Source organism: Anoplopoma fimbria, chromosome 2, assembly GCF_027596085.1.
Source record: "Anoplopoma fimbria isolate UVic2021 breed Golden Eagle Sablefish chromosome 2, Afim_UVic_2022, whole genome shotgun sequence".
In the NCBI taxonomy this organism is placed as follows: domain Eukaryota; kingdom Metazoa; phylum Chordata; class Actinopteri; order Perciformes; family Anoplopomatidae; genus Anoplopoma; species Anoplopoma fimbria.
The window spans coordinates 19703859-19714972 of NC_072450.1; the positions used below are offsets into that span (position 1 = coordinate 19703859).

The window sequence follows — 11114 nt, forward strand, 5'->3', positions numbered from 1 at the left end:
AAAGGCAGAGGGAACCCTGAACCTATTGATTGCTAATGAGCCTATGTGGTATCAAATGTCCTCATATCTCCTTCTAACCTTCCTCTTACCTCGGCTATATCTGCGTTTATGGCAGTTACATTTCTACTTTCATAACCAGACACCCTCAGCATCTGTTTATCTCATTTACTGAGTGCTTGCTATTTTTAAAGCCATAACAAATTGTGTAACACATGTGCAGACGTATTATGTAAGCAAATGTATTACTGATGTTTTAGAGGATATTGAAGGAATCTTCTTGGCCTGCTATCATACCCCTCTCTCACCACTTGGCTTTTTCCCTCTTGTGTGGTGCAGGCGGTGCTGTACAATGACAGGTCGGTGCTGGAGAACCACCACGCTGCGTCTGCCTGGAGCCTCTACCTGTCCCGTCCCGAGTTCAACTTTCTGGTCAACCTGGATCATGTGGAGTTCAAGCGATTTCGCTTCCTCGTCATCGAAGCTATACTGGCCACAGACCTCAAGAAGCACTTTGACTTCCTGGCTGAGTTCAATGGCAAGGTCTGAGATGAAGAAATCTTAACATATTACTGAGTTATATCAGCAGAATAGATCATTATCTATTTATTGATGCTTTAATACCTGGCAAAATAATGATTGAAACATTAGGATGGTACGTTAACGTTTAGCTACTAGTGACTAGTTAGTATGCAGCATAATGGATGTAGGAAAAATCGGTTGACCATTTGTAATAAGACATCCATGTTTGTTTGTTTGTTTTTTTACAGGTGAATGATGTGAACAGTCCAGGAATTGATTGGACCAATGAGAACGACAGGTTGCTGGTGTGCCAAGTGTGTATCAAGCTGGCAGACATCAATGGGCCGGCCAAAGTTCGTGACCTGCACCTCAAGTGGACAGAAGGCATCGTCAATGAATTTTATGAGCAGGTATAGTCTGCATGCTATGTGTATACAGTAAACACGACCATTTCACTCATTCATCTTTATCTTAAGCATTTTTACTGAAGTAGGGAGTACCTCGCACAAGATTCTCTCCTTCTTCATGCTCCTGTGCCAGCGACATCTCTGGCACTATATTTTTGGGTTGTTTGTCAATCTGTCCAGTCCGTTCTTGTGAACATAATATGTCAGTAACAGCTAAAGTAATCCCCTTCCATACACATTTAAACATCTAAACAGTAAATTAAGAAAAAGGAAAAGGGACAAAAACAAAAGGGAGAAATTAATTAGATTGGTGAAATCTATTAAACCCTGTAGTTAATCCCAGAGATGCAAATGAAAAGATAAAAATAAATGACAATTATTAATTTAAGGGTGACCTTTCAGATTGGCTTAGTTCAGTTTGTATTGTACTGCATGGGAAATGTGGCTTTTTTGCATAATAAAACAACAATAAAACAAAACAAATATTTGTTAGAAAATATAACAATAAAAGCGTTCTTCCCCTTGCTGTGATTGTAGTTTGTATCAAGGCTCATCATTAAAGATCTGTGTCCCTGAGACGTTTTTAACCATAATCATTGTTTCTAATCTGCAGGGCGATGAGGAGGCTAGGTTGGGATTACCCATCAGCCCCTTTATGGACCGCTCCTCCCCGCAGCTGGCAAAGCTACAGGAGTCCTTCATCACCCACATTGTTGGACCACTTTGTAACTCCTACGATGCTGCTGGCCTGCTTCCTGGCCACTGGATTCATGAAGAGGGATCAGATGAAGACCCTGAGGAGGGGCAGGTGGACACAGACACAGATGAAGATGAGGACGAGGATGATGATCTAGAGGACGATTTGGCACCAAGTAAGACACCAACAGCGCATCAGTACAGTCAGGGTCACCATGCAAAAACAGATATCAGTAAACAAATCTTGATTTCACTGTGTTGTCTTCGTTGCAGAAAGGAGGAAGAGCCGTCGCAGGTTGTTCTGCAGCATCATGCAGCACCTGACGGAGAACCACAAGGTGTGGAAGAAGACCATAGAGGAGGAGGAGAAGAGCAAAGAGCTCGGCAAGCAGCAGCAGCCAGACGGCCTCCTCCCCAGCCTGCCAGCCAGCCTGCCCACCTCCCCGTCAGATGACATCCAGGTCATCCAGGAGGAGGAGGAGGGAGAGGAGCGTCAGTAGCAGAAGGACGAAGGAAAGAACAGAGACGCGTGAAGAAGAAGAAGAGAAGAGGCAGTACAAGGACATGAGTCCCTCAACCACCTGCCTTTCACTAAAACACAAAGAGACGTGAGAAACACACACACACACAGACAGTTGACAAATGCACATAAAACACACGTTGCTCCCTCTCTCTCTCTCTCTCCATCTCTCTCTGACACGAACACACACACACACATATTGAAAGATTCACTGTGCAGACACTCAGATGCTTAAGCAGTCACATTGTTTTTCGGAGAAACAAAAAGGCCTTACTACTGTGAGCGGGTCCTTGCTGCAACGGTGGGAGCCCAACTCCTATGCACTTTCACCCCATGGAGAGTCGAGTGCATCTAAAAAAAAAAAAAAAGCACCAGAACTGAGGAGGAAAGGTGCAGAAGAAGAAGAAGAAGAAGAGTGTGGACGGGGTCCAGCATTGACTTTCCCTCCATGGTGACCTGGCTGTGATGCTGCCTTGAATACAAAGCGCTTACACCTCCCTTAGGTACAAAACAATTCCTGTCTATTTAAAAATGAAAGTTGAAGGAAGAGAGGAAAAACAATGAAGCAAGCAACATCATGAAGCGATTGATACCCTTTACCAAAGCGAACAGTTCAAACACGGAACGACAAGAGACTGAGACTGTTTCAGCCTCAATGTCAGGTATATTTTTGAATTATATATATATACATATATATATCAAATGTGCCTGCCTGAACCTTTACTGAGTCCATATTGGCCCAGAGCCTAGGCTTGTGTAGTTCTCTCTCCTTGCTGGCGACACAAAACACTGTATAAGACTCAGTCACAGAGACATTACTGAAATGTTGACTGATTAATAGCATTATATCTGCATCATTTTTGATGCTTTTACTCATGTGTACCACCCGTCTATTTTTTTTTTGGAAGGGGGGGATTCTTTAACTCTCCTTGCTTCATTTTGTTTTGAATGTGTGAATATTTTTGGCGGGAATGTGATAGAGAGAATGAGTAGGGAGAAAGAGAGCACATTTTTAATTATAAGTATGTAATTTGTGTGTATGTTTGTGTGTCCTTTCAGTAATGGTTGATTTCTAATCAGTGAAATGTCCTCTGGTGTTTTAACATTGAGATCAGGAGTGCTGTTTCAATGAATGGATTCTTCATTTTCCTATTTTGATTCTAAATATATTTTTTAAAAAGGTTACTCAGGATTCACGCAAAGTTGAATAATTATTTTGCAAGAATTTATGTCATTATTATGAAATACACTTTAAAAAGTAAGAAAATTAAAATCTGGGTGACTGAAGTAGTTTGTAATCTCTCAATGAACAATTTAACTACAAACAAATTCAAGCAATTGAAATCCTCTGTGACAGAGGAGCATACAGTATGTGCTGTCTCTCAGCCATCCGTGCACTGTTTGCATAACCTTTTTACAACCTCACTGGAGAAAAGCTTATCTCGATTCTTAGCAGACTGAGAACGTCTCTCCTGCAGAAACACAGTTTTGGAGTTCTATAACAGTTTATAAGGTCATTTCTTTTTTCTTCTTTTTTTTTATTCAATGTTCAATCTCATCAGTTTTTAAGCAAACAGTACATATTTATTCATCTGTGTTTCAGTCAGCAGGCAAACACGGATGTTTATATAAATAGAAAGCTCACCCAACTCTCATTTTCCGCATTATTTCTTTGTTTTTGCCAAACCCATAACTCGGCCAGTGTGTATAGAAGGGATCCAGGGTTCATTTCTCTTTAGTTTTTGTTTATATATATATATAAATATATATAAACTAGTAGTTCTCTATTTTTGCCTCAAGAACTCTTGGCATTCCACTAAAATGAAATGTTTTATGAAAGGGAAGGCAGAATCTGTGCCTAGCTCCTTTATCACCTTATAAAATCATAATCTCTGGAGACAATGTTAAGTAAGCAGTGTAAATCAACACATTACTATTTAAAGACAAAACAATAGATACAGGTGTGCACATTTTAATACCAAACAAGTGTTTAGCCGCTGTACAAAAGAGTATGTGCATATAAAAATATATATTTTTTAAATAATCAAATGAATGCATCCGTTTTCTACACGCAGCTGACATGTTGTACATTGAAATCCTGTACTTACCGTTGTGTTTCCAGAGTTTTTATCTACTTCTATTTACAGGTGTGGAACTGTGGGGTTTGGTGTTATGATTTTTTTTTCTCTTGGTTTCAGCCTCTCGCTGTTCTGTCTCATAACCACTCTTGTATTCTTCGTTATCTCTCTCTATCACTGTTGTCTCAGTCGACCCAACTCGTGCCAAACTTTACCTACATACAGTAGTTTGTGGGCTGTGATAGGCTGATTGGCTAAATCTCTCTGGGCTCCAGTACTGTTCGTGCAAGAGAAACATCTTGAGTGAAATATTTCACCAGGCTCAAAGTGGCAGTGATGGTGGCAAGAGTCAGAGTTAGACTCAGGTCAGAGCCATATGCATTCTGACAACTCTGTCCTCAGTTTTATTTTCACATGGACCCATACGGGATCATAAATCCTCGGTAGCTCCCGACCCGACATACTCCGGCTCATTAAGTTGTAAAGGTTTGTTGGCTTCTCACTGTGCAGTCTTTCAAACCACAGTGTCCTCTGATGATTGTGCCATAAATACATCTATGAATGGTTGTTACCCTTATGTAGCATCAATATACGTACGTTTGTCTAATGTAACCATTCACCCTTATCTACATTGTGGGGGCAACTGATTTTTGTTGTTATTTATAGCTGTCATAAAACACCATCCCTAAAGTATCAGACGTTCTCATTGATTTTTATTGGTGTGAGTGTGTGTCTGTATGAACTTGCAATATACTATAATAACACTGCCTTTTTTTGTGTCCATTCCAGCCCAAATAAACAGAGGAGTATATCCTTAAAGACCCCAAACACACGTTTGTCTTCACGTATAAGCCTCATTAGACCTCCTCTCAGGTCGGTGGGTGTGTACAAACTGCTTGATTGACATCTCCCTCACTCATGGTCAGGTTGCACTTGATTTGGTGGAACAATGTAGGCCCTTGTTATTTATAGAAGGGCATGATACCCTTGCATAGCTCCAACCAACTTCAACCTGAGCAGAGGACTAATCAGCCACATTAACAGAAATCACCTGTGTAGGTGTGCAGAGCCTTGCATGTGATAGGATAGAGGTTGCTAGAGATCACAAACCCTACAGACAATATTCACCTGACTCTGCAGTTCCCCATTGCAATAGCACACAGTGTCTTTCAGCTTATGGTTTTGGTTTTATGTCCGCGCAACTTTACTGTTTTGGTTTGCTAACACTACACCTTTGAATGTCTTTTTGGAAGAAACAGGATCCTGTTTTTGACAAAAAACGTTCTGGAAACCAACTGTACACTACCTCCCTCAGCACCAAACGGCACACGGGAACAGCCAGCAACTATTGGGTGAACACAGTGGAGCGTTTAGTAGCTAAAGAACCAAATATTTTCCCTCGGGGAGTTGGTGGAGAGGAAAATTGAGCTAAAAAGAGAGAGTATCAAACTTGCATTCACCAGGTTACATGAAATATGACTCCAAATTTGCTAATGTTTCTTTGTCTGGTCGATTTTGTGGATAAGCCACAGAAGAAAAAGCAAATAATGTATTGAGTTTGAAGTGCATTTTTTCTACTGGTAGCAGAGCAGTGCAAATAATGTGAAAGGTAAACTTAGGACATGGGTGATACAGCTGCTTTTCACCTTCATGAACAATTTATGACAATTGTACGGGTCACTGAATCATTAGGCTGTATCCTATTGAAATTATTCTGCAAGTATTCAATGAGATGATCTGGGGTCTTAACGTGGATAACACATAAGTAATATATATGAGATCTTTGTACATTTCAGTGCTGGGTATAAGCAATTTAGTAGCAGCTAAAAGATGACATGGCAAGTTTTAAATATCTTAAGAAAGACTTTATGAATACACACAAAAAACTCACCACCAGTATTGCAAAAAAAAGGACAAACAAACGTTAACCTCAAACATAAATGCAGTACTCTGTTAGTACTGATAAGCACCATTTAGCAGAAACCAGTGTTGCATAGTCAGTTTCTAGAAATCCACCAGGGTTGCATTTGCCTTCCAAGAGAAACATTTTCCAGAGAGCACAATCCCCAGAGGAAGGGTCAGAGTCAGGCCAGGAAATGGCCCACGTCCAGCTCCAACACACACTGTGTTCAGAACTTTCTTGGAAAGTCACATTTCGCCCCACACGTACAAATCAGTGATGTCATTTGTCTGACCTGGAGCTGTCCTGAGGAAGCAGGGCTATGATCCATCATAGATGTACTTACTATCAATCATTGACATACACCTAACCCATCGCTACCGCACCAAGGTTCATAGACATTTCATTTTCTGGGTTCAGAGCACTTCTGAGCTACAGAGAACTAAATCAATAGCACACAAGTATTCCCAGAATGTCTTTCAGCAACGAGCTTTTGTCGTCCCCCTTTCTGCTTGAAAGTAATGTGCAAACATGCATATTGCTCAGTAAAATAATTCAATAGTAATTGAATAAACTGGATGAAATGTCCATACATAAAGAGCTACTTTTATCGCTAAAAGTCCTTTGGAAAAAACTGTGATGCACAGGAACTGGACGCTACAGTCCAGAGCGATACAGTTTTAAGCACCTGTATCGTGTGGTTGCATTGCTGTGCAAAATAGTTAAATTCTGGCTTGAACATTTGAACAAGCTGTAATAAATTCCTGTTTGCCTAATTGTGATAAGGAGTGTCTCCAGAGCTGGGACTTTTCTACTGCCTGCGGACAGCACAGATGGAGTAAGGTTTGGGCTGTAGGGTCATGCCCAGTTTGGGAGTGACGGTGGGAACGCTTCCTGGAGGGAACTGAAGATGAAACCTCTGCAGCAAAGTGGTGAAGAAGAGGAACATCTCCATCCTGGCCAGCTGTTCGCCCAGGCAGCACCGCCTCCCTGAAAAAAAAAAAAGTTATTTAATTTAGACTCTCTCATCTGTTGTCAGAAATACAAGAAAGCCATTGTTAAACACAAACTCTACAGATGAGGTGAAAACGTGTTTATCTCGTGTTTTGGCTGCTTTTCTACTCTATGGGAAGAACTTGAACAAAGTGAAAATCATGAATGTATGCTCCAGCTGAAGCAAACACATTTATTATTCAATTATTACAGATATTTATTTTGAATTAAAGGATTTTATGGGTGCTTATCAGCCGATAAACTGTGATCATAACGGACTAAACAGAAAATGTCTAAAAAGAGACATAAGAGACAATATTTTGGATGTATATTTTTTGGCCTTGGTGGGTATGGATTTTATTAAGATGTGATGCTGGTTTGTATACATGAGGTTTTAAGATTCTTTCATTTAAAAGGGGGAAGTAGATAGAAAAAAATAAGCTTTAGACAGAATTCAGTGTTTATAAAACTAATTCCCGTCTTGGCAGCATCTTATTTGAGGTCACCACTGACCTGTGACGTACTGTGACTACCTATCAGTTTCACTAATCAAAGAACCTAAAGCCACAATCATTTTTATCAAGTGTATTGGAATCTAAGAGAAACAGAGAGACTAACCCAAGGAGAATGGCAGGAAGGCCTCACGCCTCACAAAGTTGCCATTGCTGTCCAGAAACCTCTGTGGTGAGAAAGCACCTGGATCGTTCCAGTACTTCTCGTCAAAGTGCACTGAGTAGAGGTTTGTGATCACCATGGTGCCTTTGGGAATTGTGTACCCGTTGACTTTTGCATCCTGGGTGGTGGCACGGAAAATACCAAGGGGGACAATGTTGCAGAAGCGAAGGATCTCGTGCAGAACAGCCTCCACATAGGGCATCTTCTGTTTGTCCTCCAAAGTGGGTGCCCTCCCATTGGCCAGCACACTGTCGATCTCCCTGTGCACCCTCTCTTTGAAGGGGAAAAACAGATGGCATCAGGCATTCATTCATGCGGAACATTACATAAGCATTATATTAAGAACAGCCTACAAACAGCTGTTCATAAAAATCTCTTTGGGTCAAATGTTCCCATGTTGGGAGGATGCCTTTTACTACAACTGACCTTGTATGTTGGGGTAGAGAGCCATGTACAGCATGGCCCAGCGCAGGGTGTTAGTCGTGGTCTCTGTGCCAGCAATAATCAGCTCACCCACTGAATAGATGAGGTTCTCATAGGAAAAAGAGGAGTTGGGTTTTCCTGCGCTCTGATCCAACTCATCCAAATAGGAATCAACGAAGTGGCGGGGTGCATGTGGCACCCTGCCCTGTGAAAAAACCCCTATAATCTCAAGCAAGAAGTCATACACCTCAGCAGCATTGCGGAACAGCTTCTGGTGTTTCCCAAATGGAAGATACTCAATCCAAGGGAAGGCATTGTAGAGGAGGGCCCAGCCGCTCACTGCTAGCTCCACATTCTCACTGAATATCTCGATCATGTGCTGGAAGTTGCGGTCGTCGTACGTGAAGCGCTGTCCAAAAATGATCAGGTTGGTTATGTTGGACACGGCGTTGGTTACCAGGTGCTTTGGGTTGAAGGGCTTTCCCTTGTGTTCGTCAATGGCATCGACAAAGAACATGCACTCCTCTGAGATCTTCCTCTCAAACTGTTTCTGGCCGCTGCCGAAGTAGCGGAACGAGTTGCAGGCCAGTTTACGGTGTTCAATCCAGCCTTTGCCATATTTACAGTTGAGAAGCCCTTTGGAAGGTGGAGAAAAGAAGTAAAGCAGGTGAGTACATGTCATGCCGACTGCAATTACTCAGACACTTATGCATGAGAAATAGCATGCATTGCAATCTTATGAACTCATCTTACCACCCATTTTGGTCATTTTCTTGAATAAAGGCAGCGATGGGCGATCGGCAAACACCTCGCTTTGATGGTAGAGACATTCCTTGACACAGTCATATCCAGTTAATACCACGGTCAGGATGCCTCCCAGGTCAAGACTGAAAATCTGAAAGGTACACATTGCAAAATGAGGCACTGTACCTTTGTTCTTTGCACACATTTCTGAGAAAATGAAGGCGTGTGTCAAGATATGTGAGATTAATACCACAATTGTAGCTACGTTGCAACATTTTACTTGTGTCCACTCTTTGGCATTATTCATGAGCCAGAAACCTGAGGATGAGTTCAACTTTCCTGCATAAGACAGTGAGTGAATGAGACAGAATCTGACCCCTATCTAAGGTTATCTCTCCATTTACAAGATATCCAACTCTGCTCCTTAATTAGGTCTAACTTTATAAAGCCACACTTGCCATCAAAATAAACTCTGTCCTTTTATGTGTTTTTTTTGGGAGGAGGTTCTCATTTTTTTTTGGCAGCCCCTGAGTTTGACGTTTATTCTCCTCCAAATGCTGCAGACAAAATGTTGGGGCGAGTTTCTTTTCTTCTTTTCATGACTAGTTCTAATGCATGCATTTGTGTGTGTGTGTGTGTGTGTGTGCATGCAAGTCTGGTCCTCTGGCATAAGGTCATGCACTGCACAGTTTGCAGAGTTATAAAAGCACCGCAGACATAAAAAAAAAAAAACTGAGTTCGAGTCGTTACCTGTCCATGAACTTCGCTCTGCTTCTTGAGGAAGACGTGCGGCTCGGTGGCCAGAGACATAATGTTCCCTATCACAGGGATGGGAGATGGACCAGGAGGAAAGCCCGGGGGTCTTCTCTGCTTGACGAGCTGGCGAACCAGCAGAAAAGCGAGGAGGGCGACAGCCAAACAGCCGACACCGAGCAGAGCCTGTGCGCAGGACACCGGCACCAGAGATTGCGATTCAATTGAAACCATCTTCTTCCCCCCCCAAAAAAAAAACCAAAACCTCTCTTTCACTGCTAGACTAGCTCTGCTGAATCCGGCTTCTCCTCAGAGGAACTGAAGCACATATGTATCATCTTGCACATTTTCTATCCCCCGCCTCTAAAGCTAAGATTGGCCAGAAAAGTCAGAGTCAACTGTTGGTGAACTTTGTTCTGCTCTTGTTCAATAACCCGGATCATTTTGGTGATGATGTGTTGGGTTTTTTTTGCGCTGCTTTTAATGAACCTACAGAGGGGGCAACACACCATAAAAGCCACACTGTACCTCATCCAACCCATTAGCCTAAAGTAAAAAAATATATAAAAAAATAAATACAGCTGAGACAAGAAAGTGTAAGTGTGATTTGACTATAAAGTATGAACCTGTAGTAGGGGAGACTGGGGGGGATTAAACTGGTGGGCACAGAGCCACCCATTGTTTCAAGGAAATCACAGACACAAGAGCAAACACAGTCTGGAGGCAGCTTTCCCAGTAGGGGAGGGTCTCCCTTCTGGCTCCCAAAAAGAACAAAGATCAACAGTAATAGAACAGATTGAAACTAATATAGTTTATGTTAGAGGACTCCAGTGTGATGTTTGAGTGTTTAAGCAAAGGAAAATAACTCATGCAATGACATTTTTAAAGATGATGTTTAGTCAAAATACACATCATAAATATATTAATATATTTATATATAATATTATTTTTTGCCAAAATCCAATGAAAAAAAAACCCCATTGGGTTTTTGCCAAAGGAACCAGTGTAATGTTAACTTCTTGGGTTGGCCTACAAATGACATCATCCATGCAATCTTTGATTCCGACTCGACCAGAATGAACAGTCGAATGAACTTTCTCGCTAGATTTAGTGACTTTTGGAGCTACTGCTGCTAGTTATTTTTTATTGGAAAAGAGCTTCCAATGCTGCGCTGTGTTTTTCGTGTAGACCTTGATAAAGTTTGAGGTAGACAAGAATTTCTAGGAAGTGGAGTTAAGCATTAAGTCAATGGCCAAATAAACTTTGACTTAATTCAGAGGGCAAATAAGCTCTGAATGAATAAGATAGAGCACAGATTGAAATGTATAGAAATAAAGGGAAAAGAAACAAGGTAATGACTTCTTGGAAGATCTATGGGACAGCTAATTATAGCGTATATTAACGAG

The 11114-nt window shown here is 41.5% G+C and overlaps 2 protein-coding genes across 3 annotated transcripts in view; one reads left to right on the forward strand and one right to left on the reverse strand.

Annotated features, from left to right (window-relative positions):
* pde3b (phosphodiesterase 3B) overlaps positions 1-5039 on the forward strand; it is a 43670-nt gene extending 38631 nt beyond the window's left edge. For both annotated transcript variants that reach the window (XM_054614237.1, XM_054614245.1), the window contains exons 13-16: positions 337-540; positions 768-929; positions 1540-1798; positions 1896-5039. In XM_054614237.1, the coding sequence (XP_054470212.1) occupies positions 337-540; positions 768-929; positions 1540-1798; positions 1896-2122 (852 nt within the window). In that variant the 3' untranslated portion in view covers positions 2123-5039. The remainder of the gene's footprint in view (positions 1-336; positions 541-767; positions 930-1539; positions 1799-1895) is intronic.
* A 1030-nt stretch (positions 5040-6069) lies between these two features.
* LOC129103562 (vitamin D 25-hydroxylase) lies at positions 6070-10078 on the reverse strand. Its single transcript, XM_054614088.1, has 5 exons — positions 9706-10078; positions 8965-9106; positions 8215-8847; positions 7732-8061; positions 6070-7110 (listed from the first exon to the last, which is right to left on the reverse strand). The coding sequence occupies exons 1-5, from the start codon at positions 9940-9942 to the stop codon at positions 6932-6934; spliced, it is 1521 nt and encodes a 506-aa protein (XP_054470063.1). The 5' UTR covers positions 9943-10078; the 3' UTR covers positions 6070-6931.
* Positions 10079-11114: the final 1036 nt, after the last annotated feature.

Coding starts and splice junctions, on each gene's coding strand:
- LOC129103562 (XM_054614088.1), bottom strand. CDS start 9,942: ATGGTTTCAATTGAATCGCAATCTCTGGTGCCGGTGTCCTGCGCACAG. Junction 9,107..9,705: donor AGAGCGAAGTTCATGGACAG/GTAACGACTCGA, acceptor TGTACCTTTCAG/ATTTTCAGTCTTGACCTGGG. Junction 7,111..7,731: donor CTTCCTGCCATTCTCCTTGG/GTTAGTCTCTCT, acceptor TTTTTTTTTCAG/GGAGGCGGTGCTGCCTGGGC.